General features: G+C 40.1%; 4 protein-coding genes and 1 long non-coding RNA gene across 9 annotated transcripts; 2 read left to right on the plus strand and 3 right to left on the minus strand.

Annotated features, from left to right (window-relative positions):
• Positions 1-1888: 1888 nt before the first annotated feature.
• Positions 1889-7776, minus strand: LOC105398773 (the record flags this gene model as incomplete). The annotated part of the gene is made up of 6 exons (XM_048625687.1): positions 1889-2036; positions 2540-2657; positions 4743-4946; positions 6688-6942; positions 7109-7297; positions 7600-7776. Coding segments are annotated over 6 exons (1053 nt in total), but the record flags the coding sequence as incomplete, so codon positions are not given.
• LOC119691243 (neuronal acetylcholine receptor subunit alpha-7) lies at positions 5279-6671 on the plus strand. The gene has a single exon (XM_038108296.2). The coding sequence runs from the start codon at positions 5333-5335 to the stop codon at positions 6584-6586; it is 1254 nt and encodes a 417-aa protein (XP_037964224.2). The 5' UTR covers positions 5279-5332; the 3' UTR covers positions 6587-6671.
• A 32-nt stretch (positions 7777-7808) lies between the features above and the next one.
• Positions 7809-9266, plus strand: LOC125489602. Its single transcript, XR_007267082.1, has 3 exons — positions 7809-8346; positions 8527-8647; positions 9102-9266. It is a non-coding gene; the product is annotated as an uncharacterized LOC125489602 (long non-coding RNA).
• Positions 9267-12115: 2849 nt separating this feature from the next.
• On the minus strand, positions 12116-18926 carry LOC105398708 (antichymotrypsin-2). 5 transcript variants are annotated; one of them, XM_038108292.2, is made up of 10 exons: positions 18870-18926; positions 18292-18386; positions 17899-18030; positions 17017-17223; positions 16592-16690; positions 16366-16506; positions 15786-15995; positions 15269-15410; positions 13327-13456; positions 12116-12273 (listed from the first exon to the last, which is right to left on the minus strand). In XM_038108292.2, exons 2-10 carry the CDS (start codon positions 18343-18345, stop codon positions 12123-12125), a joined length of 1266 nt encoding a protein of 421 aa, XP_037964220.1. In that variant the 5' UTR covers positions 18346-18386; positions 18870-18926; the 3' UTR covers positions 12116-12122. The 5 variants fall into 5 exon arrangements, with proteins under 5 accessions (XP_037964220.1, XP_037964221.1, XP_037964223.1 ...); XM_038108293.2 differs by having other exon boundaries at positions 18768-18884; XM_038108295.2 differs by lacking the exons at positions 13327-13456; positions 18870-18926 and adding exons at positions 12930-13046; positions 18652-18863.
• A 2176-nt stretch (positions 18927-21102) lies between these two features.
• Positions 21103-21802, minus strand: LOC105383805. The gene has a single exon (XM_011553920.3). It carries the CDS (start codon positions 21639-21641, stop codon positions 21144-21146), a length of 498 nt encoding a protein of 165 aa, XP_011552222.3. The 5' UTR covers positions 21642-21802; the 3' UTR covers positions 21103-21143.
• Between the last annotated feature and the right edge of the window lie 579 nt (positions 21803-22381).

A 22381-nucleotide genomic window follows, 5' to 3' on the forward strand; every position in this document is an offset into this window, starting at 1 on the left:
TTGGTAGGCGTACCTACTCGGTCATTGTGGAACTGAAAAAAAAAACAAATAGGTAGATAGAAAAGTACGAAGTTATAAGTAGTTATAACAACTGTGCGTCCATAGTGCCGTATGAACGCTCTTACGACATGTCATATGCCATGGGCAGTATGGACTGCCACATTGGATCACAGCTACGAATACCTAAGTATAGGACCGTTTTCTAGGAGGTGACTGCTAACTGTCTATTCTCCACGATCTGAGTGCAAGTTTTTACACTTATGAGCGACACTTATGACGAGCAATAAAAGTAAACAACCTCTGGGGGCCTAGTGGGAGTTTTGAATGAGCAGTTTAAACAAAGCAGGTAACCGCGTATTGTACCGCTAGGTGGCGACACTACCGGGCCTTACAAATTTACGTTTACTTTCCTGACTTTCCTCTGTTCGACTGGTGTAAAACTCGCACTCCACATACTGAATTCAATGTGAAATTATAGTAGGTAGGAACGCTTTACCCCTATAGCTGGCAGCTCCTTAAATTAGTTCAAGAGCTTTGAAAGTATCTACCTATCGTTTTCATTAAAAAGTGACTAAATACCCACACACCTTTCTTGCTATACCGGTGCTCTCAATTCGATGTTATCTTGATTTTATGAGGGCGAGTACGTGACCCGATATAATGAAGACCAAGTGATATTACAAATACCTAGGTTCTCTAGTTGGAGTATGTACGAGTAGCGTGATCGTTCGTATACCTACATCGTTTTTTGCATATTGACCGTATCGACTAAGTGCATTTTTTAAAATGAATGAATGAATGGTACTATTAATTCATTCAAAAGCTACCTATTCATAACTACATATTCAATCTGCAATCAAATCAATAACTACCCTACCTATCATAACTATTATGGTTAACATACTGTAGGTCATACTAAAGGAGTCTACACACCAAACCCGCCGACACAGCCCGGCGGCTTGGTGTCGGCGACTTTGTTTCAAGAATCATGTCGGCGACTCGTACCCGCGCGTGCAAGTCGGCGGCATGGCCGGCGACTTGCGTACGCGCACGCTCAGCTCAGTTGCCCGCCGACACTCCAGCGATAGTGACACGTGCTTGTGTTTTTTTTTTGCGATTTTCTGCAATAATGGAATGGGACGAAGAAACCACTCTAAAGTTAATAAATTTGTATCATACAAAGGAATTATTATGGAATCCAAAACACTTGGATCACAAATGTAGACCTAAACGTTTTGATGCACTAAATGAGATGGCAAACGAATTAAATACAAATGTAAAGGTCCAACAATGCTTAGTAAATATTCAAAGTCGGTAAACGTTAACGACATAAATGTCTTAAAATGTAAGGGTCTTTTTACAATCAAATCGTCTGTTCTTAAATATTTTATTCTATCACTGTAACGACTGCGACTCATTAAGCTTGGTCTAACCCAACACTGTCGTTTTCTCTTCAGGGACCCAGCTAAAATTATTCCACATGCTGCTATTATTAGATCAGCATCAGTATCCATGTTTATTGTAGGCTGCAATATTCGAGAAAAACAACGCGTCACGTTCGTACACACTGCAATCACTAACTAAAAAAGTTGTACTGATTTCTTGCCGCCGACTAACTCACCGACACAGCCCCATGACACATGTTGGCGGGTTGGCGGGTTCGGGTCGCCGACACCAAGCCGCCGGGCTGTGTCGGCCGGTGTAGACTCCTTTAGGGTCACTTGTACCAAACATTTAAACGAAATGTAATCTATTGCTCTCTCGGTTTAACAGTATACTGACCGAGCAGGACAACAATAGGTTTAATTTTGTTATAATATTTGGTGCAAGTCACCCTAAGCATAGACTAATATAAGTCGATGCCCCAACCCCAAGTAAATAAAACATATTTCCTGTGAAGGTGTACCTTTATTAGTAATGTAACGGTCACAGTACGAAGTGTCCGTTCATGAGAGTGACGTTGCGCCAGCGCACGTAGAACGCGTAGGGGCGGTCCACCGCCACCTCCCGCTCGGCGGGGGCGTCCCACTCTATGCCTGGGGGAAACATATGATACCATCAGAATGGCTAGCATGGGGCGCAAAACGTGACAAAAGTATAGCATCGCACTCACTCACATCGCGCAGCCTCAAGAGCGAGCGCGACGGAGAACTCTTGTCACGTCTTAATAGTGCCCTATGCTACAGGGCCAGAAGTGCTAGCACGGGGCGCAAGACAAAAGTTTTGCATCGCGCGGCCTCAAGAGCGTGCGTGACGGTGATTGAGAACTTTTGCACCACTTGACGTGCTAGGCTAGCAGAATATGATTAAGGACATTTTGTAATATTACCGGAGGATGCAGCAGTTGGCAAGAATGATTGTGATTATTGAATCGAAATTAATTAGGTAAGAGTTACAATAGGCACCTCATGTTGACTCCGGTGGACACCACAAACCACTTACCATCACGGTTTAACTGAGTGTTAAAACCACAAATCTCACTTTTTATTGGGCTTGAAAATACATGATTATGTAGATAAATAAGCAAACTACAGCTCACCATCATCTTTGTACGCGTGCCGTCCCGCTTCTGCCCAGAACATGATCCTCTGCACGGCGTGAGACAGCCGCAGCGCGCCGCACCCGCCGCGCCCCGACACCAGCGCGCTCACTCCCATCTGGAAATTACCAATATAGATAACTAAGAATTTACATGTATTTGGTTTGGGACACCGCACACCAACGGCGAGTAAACGATTAACTATCGACTATTTTCTCGCTCAAGAAACGTACGTACAATAGATATAAAATTCCGTGTAAATAAAAGGGGTACACTACATAATTCCGAATTACTTTTTTACGAATATGAAAATAACGATTTTTTAAATTTCGAATTTCATAGTTCCGAATAATTCACAATCCCGAATTTTAAGTTTCCGAATAACGAAAATCACGAATAGTTAATAAACGAAATTTCAAACAACACATTCATTAAAATGACGAAAGTAAATTTTCCGAATATTATTATTTCGATGTTTCAAAAGTACGATTTTTATTATATCGAATTATTTAAATTACGAACGAATCCCGAAGTTTTAATATTCCGAAAATACAAATTCCCGAATGTTTCTTAGTTAACAAGAAATGGTTATCTATTATGAATAATGCAGCATAATGCGTATAAAAACAATATTTTTTAAGCTATATTATGTGAAACGCTCCGCTCCGCTTCGCTGCGCTCCGCTTTGTTTTTCGATATCAATGTGCACCTAACACGCTCCTCCTCGCTTTGCTCGTCGTCGCACCTATCTTTAGGTTTAAGTCCTAAGGTTTTTAAGTTTAAACACCATAAAAATCCTAGCAATTGTTTTGCTGTATATTTGAAACGCTCCGCTCCGCTTTGTTTTTCGATATCTATGTGCACCTAACACGCTCCTCCTCGCTTTGCTCGTCGTCGCACCTATCTTTAGGTTTAGGTCCTAAGGTTTTTAAGTTTAAACACCATAAAAATCCTAACAATTGTTTTGCTCTATATTTGAAACGCTCCGCTCCGCTTCGCTGCGCTCCGCTTTGTTTTTCGATATCTATGTGCACCTAACACGCTCCTCCTCGCTTTGCTCGTCGTCGCACCTATCTTTAGGTTTAGGTCCTAAGGTTTTTAAGTTTAAACACCATAAAAATCCTAACAATTGTTTTGCTCTATATTTGAAACGCTCCGCTCCGCTTCGCTGCGCTCCGCTTTGTTTTTCGATATCTATGTGCACCTAACACGCTCCTCCTCGCTTTGCTCGTCGTCGCACCTATCTTTAGGTTTATGTCCTAAGGTTTTTAAGTTTAAACACCATAAAAATCCTAACAATTGTTTTGCTCTATATTTGAAACGCTCCGCTCCGCTTCGCTGCGCTCCGCTTTGTTTTTCGATATCTATGTGCACCTAACACGCTCCTCCTCGCTTTGCTCGTCGTCGCACCTATCTTTAGGTTTAGGTCCTAAGGTTTTTAAGTTTAAACACCATAAAAATCCTAACAATTGTTTTGCTCTATATTTGAAACGGTCCGCTCCGCTTCGCTGCGCTCCGCTTTGTTTTTCGATATCTATGTGCACCTAACACGCTCCTCCTCGCTTTGCTCAACGTCGCACCTATCTTTTGGTTTTGGTTCTAAAGTTTTAAAGACGTTTATGTTTTTTTGTCAAAATCACGAATTATCATATTTCCGATCGGGATTTGACTTTTTCGTGATTATAATAAATCGGTATTTTATTTTTCGTATATTAAAGTAATCGTATTTTTTAACATTCGTATATTTAACAATCGTAATATCAATATTCGTGATTATAATATTCGAAATTATAATTTTCGTGATTATTATAACTCGGTATTTTAAAAAATCGGTATTGCAATATTTCGTAAATTACATATTCGGGGTTATCAAATTCGGAAAAAAGTTTTTCGGAATATTTGGGTGTTCCCAAATAAAAGAGATGCATATACAAATAGTTGATCGCTGACTGTTCACACTACCGGCTACAACTCGCTTTGCTACTTTTATTGCTAAGCGACGAGCTTTCAAAAAGGTATCGGGTAGTGACTGGATGAGGAATGCCGAGGACACAATCAAGAAATCCACAAACCACTCCTCTGACCGATTGCCAAATCGTGCAAGACAGCACCGCGGTCATGGCAAGCCGGCGGCAACGCCAGGGCTCCTTGACTTCCTACAAATCACTTCTTTCCCAGTCATCCCCTAGGAAATTATACTTACACTCTCCAGCTTATTAGGCAGTAGAAGAGTCATCCTCAATGTATAGAGCGGCATGACGACGGCCAGGCGTCGCTCTTGCAGCCGTTGCAATACGGGCGAGATTCCCTCGGCCGCCAGGCGCTGGGCGAGCAACCGCAGCGAGGGCTCTCGGGGGACCACCAGTAGCAGACTCAATCCTGGCTCCAAGTACTGGATCTCTATCGCCTGAGGACAAAGGAGTGGATTAGTTAGTGTTGCGTTACTTGATTTTAAGAATAAGTCATAGCAGTTATGCCATAATAGGTATACTTATGTACCTATTAAATAGAAGATTGATTTTATTATTGATTGATCCATGCATTGAAATGGGTTTTTTGCCTCATTTAATAGGAACTTCGTAAGTAAATCAAGTTGGGTGGTATTAGAAAATTACCTTACACATTAACGTTAGGTACTTATCAGACTATCAGCACATGTGCGCAGAAACATATCGGATTTCCTATCATCCATTTGGGCACAGGGGGGTGGTGCACTATCAGTGGGGGCGTAGCGGAGTCACGTTACCTGGTCGGCGGCGGCGGCGCAGGCGGCAGTGCCTCGGCGACCGCAGCATGCCGCGCGCCCTGCTCCTGCTGCTTGCGCTGGCCGCGCCCCTAGCACGGGGCGACGAGTGCCCCGCGGACCGCGCGCCCGTCGAGACCCACGAGGCGCGCCTGCACCGCGACCTGCTCTGCGACTACAGCCCCGACTTCCGCCCCGTGCGCGACCACACCACGCCCGTCACCGTCAAGGTGCGCTTCGCCCTCAAGTACATCTCCTTCGACAGCCAGGAGGAGACGTTCACCATCCACAGCTGGGTGGCGCTCTCCTGGACCGACCAGTTCCTCGGCTGGGAGCCGGCGCAGTACGGCGGCATCGCCGAGACGCAGTTCGAGAGCCACGAGATCTGGACGCCGCGCCTTGCGCTGTTTAACGCCGACGCGTCCAAGTTCAACATGGACTCGTTCTACGTGACGTGCCTGGCGACCAGCGCGGGCGCCGTGACGTGCGTGCCGGCGCTGGCGCACCACGCCGTGTGCCGCGCCGCGCTGCGCCGCTGGCCCTACGACAAACAGAACTGCACGCTGTTCTTCGGCTCGTGGATGCACACGGGCGAGCAGGTCAACTTCACGTTCTACCGCAACCAGCCGGTGGTGCTGGACGAGGCGCAGGACGGGCCGGGCTGGCGCCTGCTGACCGTGGCGCACCGCCGCCTGCCCGGCAACTACAACAACGCCACCTACCCCATGCTCAAGTACACGTTCGTGCTGCAGCGCGAGTCGGCGGGGCCCGCGGCGCTGGTGGTGGCGCCGGCGGCGGCCGTGGCGCTGCTCACGCTGCTGGGCCCGCTGCTGGACGCGCGCCGCCCCGCGCGCCTCGGCCTCGCCTGCTTCACGCTGCTGGCGCACTTCACATTCCTGTCGGAGATCGGCTACAACCTGCCCAAGCACAGCGCGGACACGCCGGTGCTGCTGCTGTTCGCGCGCGACTCCATGGTGCTGTCGCTGTGCGGCGTGGCGGCGGCGCTGGCGGGCGCGGCGCTGCGGGGGCGGGGCGCGGGGCGGGGGGCGGCGCCGGGCTGGCTGCGCGCGGCGGTGCGGCTCACGGCGCGCTCGCCGGCGCGCTACGTGGTGTTCACGGAGTGGGCGGCGCCGGGCGACGACCACAAGCCGCTGGAGGCCGACCTCACCGCTGCAGACGCCGCCACCGCCGCCGCCGACGACGACTGGGCGCAGTTCGCCGACTTGTTCAACAGCTTCGTCTTCTTCACCACCCTCCTCGTGTACATCATCCTTTTGTGCTGGTACATACCTTACAGTGATTAGCTCTCTCCATATCATACACACGTTAGGTAGATTGCATTTAAAATATTGTAAAATTCTTGAGTTTGAATAAAATTACGTCTAACAAGCTCATCTTTGCTTACCTCTGCGTCCCAGTCGGGTAGGTCGGCGTACCCCAGCTGGTCGGTGAGGCGCAGCGCGCGGGTGTCGCCGGGGGCGGCGGGGGAGGGGCGGCGGAAGGCGCTCGAGTGGTTGAGCAGCGTGGGCGCGGCCCGCCAGCGCGCGCGCAGGTACGCCGTGCTCAGCAGCGCCGCGCACACGCCGCCCGTAAGCTCCTCTTCCTCGAACGTCTCGCGAAGGGATCCGCCGGAGTCTTTCTCTACCTGATCGGTGGTAAACTAATTCTTAGTTCAGAACTTCTAGCGCCGACAAAGTCGTAACATAAAAACTATACTTGTGTCTGTTATATTGTGAAATACTTACAATAATGCGTATTGCTGGTAGTTAGATAAAGTTTAATGTGATTTAAGTAGTCTGCTGAGAGTTAGGTAATAACTAACACACCATATCATTAAGAACCCTGGCCAGCTCCGCCGGGTCCTCCGTCCCTTTGAGCCGGTCCACCCGCAGCCCGAGCCCCGCGCCCACGGGGACTCCCGGCGCCGCCACCAGCCGCGCGGCGCGACGGAATTTTAGAGATGCACTGGATGGGGGCAGCCAGGATAGGACGCTGTTGAGGATGAGTGTTCTTTCCTGATGGAGGCATAGATTGTTACCTATTTGGTTAGGTTAGGTAGGCGGCGATGAAGATAGAATGAAATTAATAACGTTGGGGGTATTAAGACAGGGAAGAGATCGCTTTTAGCGAGAAGTCCGCCTATTGAGTAACATCTGTTCACTGTAGGTATTCACGGTAGGTAATTACCTATACCTAAATTGTTATTTGTGTTCAATCAAAAATCAATAATTTTCCCGTGGCTGTACCTTGTCGTTGGATAAAATCAAATATAATTATGTCAATGGATAAAATCAAATACATTCTTTAAATCACTAACCTCTTCCGTAGGCGCATAACCAGTAGCATCTTCAATCTCAGTCCTTATCTCCTGGTCCACAGCAGGACTAAGAGCAGTGAGCACCAGATGCAGCAGCAGGCCCGACTGCACGAAGCTGATGCCATTCTCTTGACGCCCCTCCTCGCTACTGTTGCTTAGCTTCGCGAATGTCACCTGTTAATTATAACTTAACCATGGTTAAATAGGTAATGGTATCGATTCTGAAGGGCACACTTCCTAATTTTAAAATGAGCTAAAATTTCTAAATTTAACTGACAGCGCTAATTTTTGCTATTCTGAAGGCAACGATTTTAACGGCCAACTAAATTTAATAGGCTGATTTGACGTCTTTAAAATGAGTGTTCCCATACTTAGGACAAATACCAAATGATGGCAGCGAAATATAGATATCATGGAAATATAGTCGTTATTTTATTTTTTTAATCTTAATTTACTTTAAATACATAAAAACATGTTAAAAATATATTTAAAAATATACTAAATGCATTTACAGCCTATTATTATCGTGAAAAGCATAACTATTAGTGTTTCCAATGTGACTCATTATAGGTAATTTAGAAATAAATTACTGGCAACCCCAAAAAAATACATTGACTTTTTCATTGTTTTCTTTCTCCGATTGCCGGGAAAAAATTCGATGGTGATAAATACAATACGAAAGATCTTAAATTATCCGTGATAGCTACTTGCTTACAAAGGTTTTCATTACACAAATTTTCCTATAAGGTAAGCCATAAACATAGTGAAATGTTTAAGTACATGTAACTTGACGGATTCGTCTTTGGAATTCGTGTTGATTGTTTCGAAGGTTTTGTGCAAATCCATTATATAAAATGAGAAATTCGCACCTTATTCATATTCTGCTTATTCGTGTATATTTGCTTACGAAATATTTTATAATTTCAGATGCAAACATAACCTTAAAACATCAGCCAGCAAGTTATATGAAACACAACACCTGCATTAACAAGTATGAAAGGATCCAGTCGCATTCCCGTTCAGACTATCTAAGTTACCTAAACAGAAGGTTAGTATTTATACTTACTATGTAATAGAGTGAAAAAAAAGAAAAACCCATGTAAGTACTTACTTACAAAATTAACAAAATTAAATAATTGAGTGTTAAAGATACTTAAGTACTTCAATCTCTCTTAGCGGTGAAACGATTCATCATCAGCCCATAATCATCCACTGCTGGACATAGGCCTCTCCCAAGGAGTGCCACAACACTCTGTCCTCGGCCTTCCTCATCCAGCCACTACCGGCTACCCGCCTAAGGTCGTCGGTCCAGTGGGCAGGAGACGATTAGCCAGTCTCATTAATTGTCTACCGCTGATTGCATCAAAGTCTATCTTGGTACCAACCTACCTATACATACAGTTTGTTTTATGCAGTGCACTATGTGATGTAGTGAAAAATATTATAAATTATTCAATTTAGTTTATGTTATTCATATACTTATCATATTATTATTGTTACAGAACTAAATTGAAACCCAGGAAGGATTATAAAATCTTGTCTTCTCGAAGCGACCTCTTCCAAGACTCGTCAGTGCATATAATAAACAAGATTATTATATTTCATACAAAAGAACTTTGATAGATACATGTGACTATGTTATAAAATGAAATAAAGCTTCTCTAAATTGTGTTACTTTCATTTTCTAGTGGTAATAAAACTTAGTTGGCAGTGAATAAACTTAGTAAAGCTAACAAACCCCCTCTATTAATTATTTCAAAGATTTACTTTTGGTTACTTTAACAATGCAAAAAGTTTTATTGCTGCCAACATCATAACCATTAATTTGTTTGGATATAGGGGAGATGACCTGATCAGTATAGGTTCCTATTACTTTACTCTTTAGTTCCTATGTTATGATAATCATTATACTTAGGTAAGAATACTCAAATTGAGCCAAGTACATCTACCTGCTTTATTATTAGCTAGTTAGAAAGATATGTACTGATCATAATCATTACAATTATTAAGAATTATCCCTACTGTTCATCTTATCATAGGCAACAGGATTTTGATAAGAAGTTTTGTAGTAGGTAGGTATGTAAGTAGGTACTTTTCTTTAAGTAAGTAGGTACTTTTCTTTAAGTAAGTAGGTACTCTTCTTTAAGTAAGTAGGTACTTTTCTTTGAGAAGATATGTAGAGTCCTATGATACTTACATAAGTAATAATAAAAAAACCTACTTACCTAGGTACTCACCTCTATTTCAGTAATCAAGATAGGTAACCTAAACTTAATGATTCCTCCTACTTACATACCTTTTTAAAGTACCTACGTAGCCTGTTGATTGTAAGCAACTTCTTACCTATAATTAGATGCATAGTTTAATCCATTTTCAGCTTTATTTTTGGTTTATAACCATATTTTAGGTTAGTAAATAGATTCAATATATTCTACCTGTACACAAGGAATAATTAAGTTTTATTGTACCCACCTAATAAGGTACTTACATAAGGAAGCATCCTATCAACAAGAGCCCTACTTTGGTTGATTTTCGTCACAATCTGTACTCTCAGGGTTGGTAAAAATAACACAAATAAGGGGTAATTTCACATATTTATTTCTCCATAAAACAGTACACTTATATCACTGAAATTTGCTTAACTTACTTAAGGAAGACCTAAACTCCAGATTAAATCCATATTTATGCACCTACAACAACGATTTCCCATATATTTCACGGTTTTACTTTTAGAAATTTTAGTATAATTTTAACAGGCACCTGTTTAGACCCCTTTTAAATTTAGGAAGAAAGTTGCTAATTTTACGTTGACATCGCTAAAAATGCGACCTTCAGAATACCAATTCGACCATCTAACCTAAGTTGAATAGTTTTAACGCTGTCAGATTCAAATTTTAAAGTGACGTCTCTAATTTTGGAGATAAACGGTGCCTTCAGAATGCCAAATAAATTTAGAGAGAATGTAAGCGTTTTTTGACAGCGTTAAAATTAGAATGTGCCCTTCAGAATCGATACCAATATTGTGATAAGTTATTGTTATCGCATAACTGGAACATAATTTAACAAAACCAATTATTATGTTGTATTTGCAACTTGATATTAGATAAGGTATTAATATTCGCACTAAAATCAGTATAAAAACACCAACTTACCTGATAAAGATTACGATCGAAAATCTCTACGGTCTTAAAGTATTTTTCCTTTAGTTGGTTGCTACTTAATTGGTCCACTTCATACTGTTTAGAAGTTTCTGTTATTTCGGTATACGACGGTGTAGTTGATACCATTTCTTCAGTGTTGGCACTTACATTACCTGTAGTTTCATTATTTGTACTTTGACTATTGGCGTCTGATGTGTAAGATGTAGAGCCTTCATATCTGGTTTCCATATCTGGGGCTAAATTTGGATTATCATCATCATTACTTGGAGTGCTATGCGTAACAAGGATGGGAAGCTCTGTCTGGGATTCAGTTGTGACTGTAGTTACAAGTTCTTCGTAGTTATTTTCAGGAGTGACTGGTGTAGTTTGTTTTGACGACGATGTAAAAATATTATCCATAAAAGTGGGTTTATTTGACATAATTGAATTGGGAATATGATGGGCCGGTCTAGGTTGAGACCAATAATTATATAAAAGCATGAGCCTCGATTTTTTCATGAAATGCTTTGTTCTAGGAAATCTTGTAAAAGCGTTGTATACAGGTGGCACATAATAAGAATTTTTCATCATTTGGTAGGGCCAGTACCGTCTATCAACATTATTAGCGATATATCTTTCATGAACTCTTGGGGTAGGCCCATATAGCAATGTAGGAACCGCTGGCCTGGTATATGGCCAATATCCGAAATGTGCATTCCGTCGTGTTCTTGGAATAGTTTTACTTGCTTGCTCTTGCAGTTGCTTCTTGAGGTTCAATGGCACATTACGCATAACCTCTGGAGAAATTTGTAACCATGTAGACACTGACGAATTTGTATCATTCGTGCTGGTCAGGGTGCTGGACACCCCTGTCAATACTACCAGCAATACAAAGAGCATAGGGTTTCTATTGTACATCATCGCACTACACACTATCACTTGAAATAAAACGTCACCATAATCAAATAATAATGTACACAATATTCTTCAACTATGGAAGGAACACACATGTATTAAGTACATATTTAATAAAATACGCTTAGAGCTCATACACCGGTGCACCCGCGGTAGTTTATCTTTGCATCGAGACGAGACGCACGTGCGTCCACGCCTGAACTGTGTCGCGTTTAGTTTAATAGGTACATAGTTTCAATAACTACATCGTATTTAATAAATTGGTTTTGGAAACAGTACATTTACAATCTTACAGTACGTTTCTTGAAACTAGAAAATACATTGATTAGTAACATACCTACATTACCTACCTACTGTAACTTATGTTATAGTATTGGTATTACGGGCTAGCTAAACGGAAACTTTATCAAAGTCATTCGATACGCACTACTGCTATCTTAAAAGACAGAGGCACACTGAAAAACAATTTTACAATAATTTAATAAAATAGATCCAAATAAAAAGTAAACATAAATTATTCAGATAGGCGACAACAGTGCTCTTTGAGTTCTCTTGAGAATTTTCTGATTTATCTAGTGAGGTCCTTATTGGTGCCTTATTTAATACCAATCGTTTGGTGCTAAAACAGAAAATAAATTTATATTAAAATATATGTGCATCATAAATTAAATTGATGATAGCACATTCTATGTAACACCACACTGCTCTACAATCTGTAATCTACTCTTATAGCCAGACGATGTTATCGAAACTTATACATATACATACGCTTCACATAATACATTATCTAAAAACTCGTAAGGTTCTAGACTTATAAAACTACTTATTTAGGTTATGTATCAACATGTGGATCTAAGTACAGATACAAGCTGTAGTAGGTACGGCAGTTGGAGATGCAACGATTAGGTATCATCAGTACATACGATTACGACAGGACTAGTGTAACCATTAATGAAAAGCTTTAATCTCGTTTAGATATACAGGTGTTGCAAAATTGGTATACTAAGCCGAAACCTACATGTGCAGCATGGTATATCTAAGCCCGAAACTGAAATCAGAATTTGGAAATTCGCGAAAAAAAATTATAGTTTTCCATAGTAAAAAGTCACGTGACCAACAAAGTTTCTATGGAAAATGAATATATTTTTTCGCGAATTTTTAAATTCTGATTTCAGTTTCGGGCTTAGATATAACATCCTGCACATGTTAGGTTTCGGCTTAGTATACCCTTTTTGCAACATCCTGTAGATACGGAATAAAAATAATAATGATTACGATCAGCGTAAATGGTCCAGAACACAGGGATGGGGCCAGTGAACACACACATCAGGAATGGGTGGTTCGCATTTATAAAGTACTCCGCGGTCGAACTGCTGGCCGACATTTTCGATCCTGTAATAAAACTTCTAGTGAGATTGTGAGTTAACAATTCACAAAACTTATTTATAAGTAGCTCTATCAAAATATGCAGGTTTTACTGGCAATGGGTGTGTCCTATCTGCCAGGGAACAGATAGTCGTAGGAGTTGTCGCCTTCTCTTGCCGAGACCTTGCGGATACCACAAGACAACGTGAAGGTAGAAACGACATAAAAATGCAGCCGGTAATATGCTATACCTACGCGTTGCAGCACCAACTGACTAAATTCATCTTTAGATTATAGTTTGATATACGTATTGTCTGGCGATGTGAAACAAGCCCAGAATATAGGGAGCTCATTCACGAAGAGAACCGCCAAGAACGGGTGGTCGGCTACGAATAGCTCCATATCATTATTTTCGGATACCATTATTAATTTGAAAGCTGAAACAATATAAGTGCAACAGTATAAGTGGCCTATTTTCCACTATCGCTACATTTGATATTTATCTGCGGTGCGATGAATACTTTAAATTTTAATATGTATCAGGAACAATAGGCCATGGCAGGAGGAAATAAATAAAAATACAAGGAACTAGTGCTCTATTCATGTATATTAATTATAATTTCCTTATTACGATTATAATTGCACCTATTTAATATAAAATATTAATTGTTAATACATTTTATAGGTAACCTTCATAAAGTTTTTATCAATTGTGAAACAGGCTGTAAGTATATAAATAAAATTAGAAAATATCTTAATTGAAAAATAGGTAAGTACCTATATTTATAATTATGAAATTAAAGCATCATTTTATGTATTTGTATATCGAGATTCAAAACTGGTTCTCTTGTCACATAAATAACATTGTACTTAAACATAGTTTTTTTTTTCCCTGTGGAAAATCTAGTTCAGTTAGTTAAGATACTAAACTTTTCTGAGCATAAATTGAGGCTAGGACGGATCTTCAATAAGGCAGCTGAAAGGTTAAGGTCCTGCGCTGATTTAAAAGTTATCACGGCGAATAGCAATACTCTTAAATACAAGATCACCGAGTAATCGAGTATCTAATTATTGCGTACTCGCTTAAGTCAGCATATGCTTTAGGAATGCAATGCACAACCACCTACGCTCAAAGCACCACAGGCCCTAAGGCTGCATGTTGACCAGTGCAGGGTGAGGGAACGGAGCGGTGTGTGAGGCAATAACCGTCCAATGACATTGCACGAGCAGAGTTTTTATGCAATTTCATTGGTCGATTTTTACCTCGCACACTGCTCCGCTACCCCGCTCCGCTCTTGTGACAGTTGAAAGCTCTAATCCTATAGTTCGTCGTGTGTGTCTGGCTCCGGATGGTAGATGGCGCTGAGTACGGGCAGGTCATCAAGTAGAATGATGTAGAGCGCGGGCCGGTCCGCCACGAACTGTTCAGGCGGCTCGGGGATAGAGCGGCGGGAGCGCAGGGACATGCCTAGGGAGCATAGTAGGAACTGTGTAGGTTTCAATGATGTTATATTCATACTTGACCTGTTACCACCCCACTTAGCTATTCGAGTACCTACTTGCAAAAACTGCCATGTCTGGTCAGCATATCCGCCAAACTTATTACCGAATTTGACAACATATTTTGTATGGTAAATACAGAAACAATCAAATAATATTAGCCAAGTGTGGTGCCAGCATTATAACTACTTGTGTTAGGAACCACGTAACTTGATGAATGAAAGTAGATATTTTTTTAAGTTTCCAGGGCGAGGCAAGGGTTTAATATGTCAATGAAGGAGGGTCGAATGTCTCAAAAACGCGCGACGCTATTGGTGCACGTTACGGTGCTCGGCCGCTATTCGTATGTTGCGGAAACGATGGGTTCCAAATTCTCAATTGTTATAAAAACAACATGCATGCACAGATGGCCACCATTTTGTTCAAGTTACGTGATTACAAAATTTTAACGTAGTTAGGTACTCATTATTTATTAATTTATATTTTAAATTAAATAAGAATACACTTACCGGAACCAAGCACAACCAAAGCAAAAATAAGAAAAACGCACACGCAAAATTAAAAACTGTTATAAGCTGCAACATTCGCAACGATCGTTATTATGGTTATATTTTAGACCGTGAATAGATTCAATTATTTTTTTATAGGTTATTGAAATAAAAAGTCGACTAAGCGGCCGCAATCACATTTAAAAGCACAAACATACGCGCATTTTTTAGTAAATGCACTATAAAATTTGATAGACTTACCGCTTGAAGACGCAGCCTTCGATCCCTCTTCGTCCACCTCCAAGAAAGCTTTCTGGACTCCTTTGGACACCTCCAGAGATTCATTATTGCCCAGAATTTGCGTGATGCCGGCTGACGAAGAGAATATCGAACTAACGCCCATCTGAAATTATACATACATTTTAAAATTGTGTACAGTATAATAACTACTCGAAAATTTTGAAATGAAAGTTTTAATACAATAATGATGTTGATTCTGAAGGCAGAAATTATAATTTTAACGCTGTCAAACTAAAAAAATTGCTAGCATAAAATGACATTTACGGAAACAATCATAGAGTCGAATTTTAAACAAAAAAATTAAGGTTTTGACATCGCTAAATATAAAATTTCTGCCTTCAGAATCGATATCATTGTTATGAATTCGCCCGCATAAAATCGGTATGGCTAGCTCTGAAAGATAAATTTAACAAATCTATGAGCCTATGCAACCGCCTTATCAACCCGCTTACTAACCCGTAATACATTTTTTACTGACCTTAGGCAGAAGAACAGACAGATCCAGATCACTCTCTATGGCGAACTTGGGAATGCGGACCTGCACCCTAGTGGGTTTCATCTTGCCCCTCTCGGAGACCAGGTCGTACCCGTCAGACAGCAGTCTCAGCACGTTCTTCAACCCTTCGACCTCTTTGGGTAGAACAATCAGCATGCTCGCCTTGCCCTTCGAATAGTTCAGCTCTAGCAGCTGCAATAAGTAAAAATATTTTTGAATACGGAAAATAATCTATGGGGCCAATGATAAACACGATTTTGAACAAAGATTTCTATTTTCGTTTGGACAGACATAAAATTAGGATTTTTGCATTTCCGAATTGGCCTCACTATCAGTGTAATAGGCCATACAAGGACGTAACAGGATGCAGGACAGAAGTGTTACCACGGCTATCGGTCATGCCAGCTCATATTATCAAGTGCAAGATTATTGACGTCTATATTTATAATTTTTCAGAGAGCAAAATAAACGTTTATTTGGGCGTGCTTTTCCCCTCTAGCTGAGCGTACAATTTATTCCAATATAAATATCCATGTCCTTATTACCTAAAAGGCACACATACCTGTGCACTCAGTGCTGAACAATTTCCATATTTAAAGGTTTCCTCCTGAGACATCATTTGTACATTTTTCGCAGTTGAACTGCTCACATGGAATGTTTGTGTCTCAGTGTCTAATGGATCAAACTCTTTCTCCCATTTACCCTGAAAATTATAGTACATTGTGATACATGAGTGTGAAAATCTTAACAGCTTTCCAATAAACTTGAAAAGGTATTATTTTTCTTACCTTAAAATATAGTCCGTTTACCATAACTGCTTGTGTGTTACTCTCAATAGTAGAAGGGTCAATAATATCTTTTATGAGCCCCTTGGTGATTTTCTCAACCTGTAATATATTATTATGAATTAGAATACAGGTCATATTATTACAAAAAAATTCATGTCACAAGTCATGAGTTATGACTATGCCTGTTTTGAGTCCCAAACTGTAACTTTAGAATTCTATCAATAATCAAGGTCAGCATGCCTTATTATGCATTAATTTTATTTATTATATATTAAATTATTATTAATTGAGTAGCTACTGTTATTAGTTATTATATAGGTACTTCAATTCTTTACATAAAATTCAATCTTAGAGCTATAGGACAGAAGGCTAAAGTACAAAAATAGGCAGCCTAGTACCAGTTAAATGAATACATAGTTACCCACCCATGTGCTGATAATGTCGGCTGCGACGGGGCCCATATCAAAGTCAACTTTCTCTACTTCAGCCCAAAATGCATGGACGGCTTCTTTCTTGAAAGCCGGCATAACAACGCTGTCACACTCCTTCACATACAGTTTGTTTGCCGCATAAAAAGTTACACCTTTGATATTCTGCATAGCACCTGATACTTTTTTAAATGCTACTTTTAACTGAAAGTAAGGCAATAATACATTTAAGACTTTTATTATAAGTACCTAAATTTAGTCCTAGTTTGAGCAGTGGTGGCGTAATGGATAAGGCCTTGTCCTCTCAATCGAAAGGCCGTGGGTTCAAATCCTGGCCTGTACCAATGAATTCTTTGAAAAATTGTGTTTTTAATTAAGGAGTTTAAGTACAATAATACCACGTGCTCTTACGGTGATGGAAAACATTGTGAGGAAACCTGCACATCTAGATTCTAAATGTGTATACTAAGTGCATTGTACTTGTTCCAAAAATGGTTCGCAACCTATCACGTGAGTACAAATGTGCTGCAAAAAGTGGGTGGCACTTGTGAGCCACCTCTGACTACCCCTTCGGGGATTACTGTCGTGAGTGCGTATGTATGTAAGTACCTATATTTAGTCCTCATGTTTTTCTAAGAATCATACAATGAAAATAAGCATGGGTATGTATTTTACATGGAGAAGTGTTCTTTTTGTAAATATAGGGATAGTCTACATACTTTTATATATTCATACACTACTGACTGTAGTGTAAGACTGCTGTCTAGGTGTCTAGTTTAGTGGTAAATTGCAATTGATAGGTTTTTCATTAAAATTTTGCAAGGAACCTAAATTCTATCAAATCTAGATAATTTCTTACTTTGATAACAAATTAATTACCTGATCTTTATTACTTCCAAGGTGCATGACATCAATCAGCTGTGAAGGGTCTTTAGAACCGAGGGCTAACAGCCCTAACAGTAACTCCACCATCACAGGTGATGAGACCAGGTTCTTTCCAGGAACATATGCCTGTGACAAGTGATGCAGATTGTAGTAATATTGCTGATACCATCAAGTAAATAAGAGCATTATTATAATTTCTGCCAGTGATTTACATAAATTTATGAGATTGATTACAATAACTGATATAACCTCAATATGATTCTATATTATTTTTAAAGTATCTTACCCTACATTTACGAATCATCTATACCTAATATACAAATTAGTTAAATAATAAAAAAATAAAAAATTGAAATACCTAGGTATATAATCAAAGTAGATACTTACAAAGTTCATAAACTTTGCTGAAAATAAAGAGACCTCTTTTGCATAGGGATTCATGATTGTTTCTTCAGATTGTGTTGTAGTTAGTTGAATAAGTACTGAAAATCAAGTATTAGGTCAGTACAGCCAAAGATATTCAGAAAGGAACACAAAAATTAGTAACTGACAACAATAAAAAAAAAAACGAATGATGATGATGTCATTGATGTAAAATGCTAAGAATGAAGGCTTGTTTGTAGTAGGTCTATGCTTGTTAGCAATACTTATAAAAAATTAAGGTAGTGAAATAAATAAAATATAGTGATTCTGAAGTGAAAGGAATAACTGATATACTTATGGCTAATAACATGGTTAATTACATACGCATAAATATAAAGAAAGGGCACATTTTAATGTGTTTTTCATTCCATGTGTTCATGGTAAGTACAGAGTAATGGGTTTTACACTATGAGATACTAAAATACGGTGAATGATCTCACATTATAAAAGCAATAAAGATGTTTATATACTAGTGGTAATTATTATCAGTTATCATACAGAAAACTGAAAGTAATTAAAGAAAAATATACAAAAACACAAACCACCGGCATTTTTTGTTGACACCTGTTTTTGACACTTCAAATTTGACGTTTATCAATAGACAAATGAATTTCAAAATCTGATCTGTGATTTTGAAAAATTACTGTTATTATTCAGAGATCATCAGCCCAATATTTTTATCAACTACCTACCTATATTGCTGGAGACCCTGTACTTGGCCTTCCTCAACTTAGGTTTCATCATCATAACCCTCAACCAATAACCGATCATTAAGCAAAACAATATTTACTTTAATAAATATAAATATTATAAATTTAATAAGATCTTATTTGAATAACCGGTCACAAGTTACACAAATAGGGAGGATATGTCCTAAGTGCAGTACTGAAACAGTATATACTTCAGGTCCACGTCAAACCAAATTTGGAGTTCCACAGGGCAGCGTGCTAGGACCATTGCTGTTCCTAGTATATATTAATGATCTTCCAAAAGTAGTTAATCACCCCATGGTCCTCTTTGCTGATGATAGTACGGCATTATTTATGGAAAAAGATAAAACTAAACAAGTAGCAGAAATAAATGCATCATTGGAAATAATAATTGAATGGATGACATCAAACAACTTAATCATAAACTTGACAAAAACTAATTTCATGAATTTTAGAGGGTTAATCCTGATAAATTTGATATACATTATCGAGACACTATTATTGACGAAACACAAGTGACCAAGTTCCTAGGATTGTATGTTAACAATAAGTTGAATTGGAAAGCACAGATTGACACTATTTGTAAAAAACTGAACAAATTTTCTTATGCATTACATATTTTATCAAAGATTGCGAATGAAGGAACGGTCGTCATAGCCTACTTTGGATATGTATATTCCACTCTAAGGTATGGCATAATATTCTGGGGTAATTCTACTGACATAGGACATGTTTTTAAATCGCAAAAAAAGTGCATCCGCGCTATAAAAAAATTAAAACCGACTGATAGTTGTAAACAGCACTTTATTGAATTAAAAATTCTAACATTGCCGTGTCTGTACATTTACGAGATAGTTTCCTATTTGAAATCCAACAGACATCTCTTTAACACTTTCAGAAGTCGAAGATGCAAAAACAAAGTAGCGTCAAATTCACATAAGTCGGCTTTGTACAACAAAAGCGTCTTAGGAATGGCTCCAAAAATATTTAATAGTTTGCCATCTCAAATAAGAGATATAGACAACGTCGTGCATTTTAGGTACGAAGTGAAAAAGATGTTACTTGCAAAGGCATATTACACTGTACATGAGTTCTTTACAGACCAAAACCAGATATATTAAGGGCACATCCGAACGAATAGCTAAATATGTACTTAATCATGAGTCAGGTTCGACATTATAATTGATTAATTTATACTTATTCTTTGACATGATTAATAACTATTTTGACTTATATATTATTTTTTTATTTTAATGTCTGTACAATTTGATAATTTATGTAGGTAATTTGACTTTCTGTATGATATCATAGCATGACATAGCATGACATTTAAATATTTTATATTATCAATTTATAACTAATATTATTTGTACACCTTTACGGTAGACCATAGCAGTAGATTTAAAACTGACTTTGTAAACACCTGTCTGTCACAAATAAATGATTTTGAAGTTTGAAGTTTGACTTATTTTTTCAATCCGATCTGCCTCTGTGGTCTAGTGGTAGAAGCTTCGCTTCATGACCCAGAGGTCCCGGGTTCGATTGCCGGGTGGGACCATCAATTTGTGTTTCTAAATTGTGGTTCTAAGTTTGGTTAGGACATAGAAAGCTGATCACCTGATGTCCGAAACAGTGAAACGATCCATGCTGTCGGATGGGCATGTAAAGCAGTCGGTCCTGCGCCTAGCTCTCTCCAGTCGTGTCGGTCAATCCGTCCCATTGGGCTATGAGAGTGATGGAACAGAGAGTGCTCCTGTGTACTGCGCACACACTTGAGCACTATAATCTACTCCTCATCTTCTCCTGCGTAGATGGCTGATCTCAATTGAGATTGGCCGCCGTGGTCGAAATTCGGCTACATTACATTACAATCCGATCATTTAAATAATAGCATACAACATGTGACATTCATCTACAGTATAGTTACTTACCTTCTTTGGTGTGATGGTGAGAATTATGCGTATGATGATATTCCGGGCTCAGCCTCATATTTGTGGCCGAAATGCCTTGCTCAAAGGACTTGTAAGAATAAAATATGAACAGATTTATTAATAAAAATACCTACTAAGTAGTTACATAACAATTTTATTGGAGTAACGGTGTTAGTTAATCGCAATCCGGAGGAGGAGGCTCCGGGCACTCGCCTGGCAGGTAGTTGAAGTGCGGATTATGGAACAGGCTCTCCTTGCCATCTCCCCAGGGAAACCTCTTCGTGCGCCTGCGCATATATTCGTAATCGATGCACGGTGGTTTTGCAGGTGGGTCGTGGCTGAATGCGTTGTACGCCTGGATGCATATTAGAGGTAGCAGTATGAAGATGAACAGGTTGCGATACTTCTTCCAGGAGTTGTTGCAGTGGTGGGGGGTGGGACAGCAGGGGTTGTAGGGTATGGGTCCGCGGTGCGCGGGGGGCGCGGGAGTGATGGGCACGCAGGGGTCGGGCGCGTGGCAGACGGTGCGGTCGGGGGCGCAGCTGGCCCCGGGCTTCTGCGGCGGGATCGGTGGTGGGCAGGGACCCCCGCAGTTGTATCTCACTATGTCTCCTTTCCTTGAAGCCTCGGACAAAATTCGCTTGCAGTAAGGCCGTACAAATCTTAGAAGCATCTTGATTGAGTGAGCAGAATTATTTCGGTTTTGATGGTTTAGAAGATGGGTTTGTAAAATTTTAGGTGCATTTTGAACAATTAGTTTATTTAATTGCTGATTTCATTTATATTTTTTGAATCTGTATGTTTTGTGTTTTGAATTTTTGATTGATTGGTTAGTTGACTAACCATAACTATTTGACGGTATTGAGTGACAGTGAGACGTAAGGAGTATTTATTTTATTGTAAGCCACAAAAGTTAAGTTTCTCGAACGAAGTTCAAGCGGGGACACCCGAGCCCGCGTGGTTCTTTGTATGTTCAATAATGCACCTAGACCTAGGTCTATGACCTAGACCTCCGTATACTTCTTAGGTACTAGAGCGGACGGAAATACGGAATACGTCCAAAACTCCAAACTTACTTTAAAAAACTCTCCTATTTAAAGAAACGACTCCATTTGCAAAGGCGACACGTGATATTTGGACTGTCGGTGCAGGTCCCGGGTTAGATGCCAGACCAGACATTTGCAATGACAATGGGCCCAGCAGCACCCCTTAATCATCCCCGACTACACCTAATACTCCCAAGGTGACAGGTGGAGGCCTATTGCATTGGGATTACCGATCTATTCGGACTAACATACCTACCTATTAACCTAACTATAAGTTGCTAAGTACATTGGTAAGTCGGTAGGTAGAGGGTACCTTTGTAGGTGGGTAACTGGGTACTTAACTTACATACTTTCCTACATTGGAAAA

Source organism: Plutella xylostella, chromosome 15 (assembly GCF_932276165.1).
Source record: "Plutella xylostella chromosome 15, ilPluXylo3.1, whole genome shotgun sequence".
Lineage (NCBI taxonomy): Eukaryota > Metazoa > Arthropoda > Insecta > Lepidoptera > Plutellidae > Plutella > Plutella xylostella.

Bases quoted from the DNA above. Each gene is read 5' to 3' on its own strand.
- LOC119691243 (XM_038108296.2), top strand. From the start codon at position 5,333: ATGCCGCGCGCCCTGCTCCTGCTGCTTGCGCTGGCCGCGCCCCTAGCA.
- LOC105398708 (XM_038108290.2), bottom strand. From the start codon at position 18,706: ATGAACACATGGAATGAAAAACACATTAAAATGTGCCCTTTCTTTATA. The intron at 18,387-18,651 runs GTATGTAATTAA...CTTGATTTTCAG, and splicing joins CCCTTTCTTTATATTTATGC to TACTTATTCAACTAACTACA. The intron at 17,224-17,898 runs GTAATTAATTTG...CCTTACTTTCAG, and splicing joins TTGGAAGTAATAAAGATCAG to TTAAAAGTAGCATTTAAAAA.
- LOC105383805 (XM_011553920.3), bottom strand. From the start codon at position 21,641: ATGCTTCTAAGATTTGTACGGCCTTACTGCAAGCGAATTTTGTCCGAG.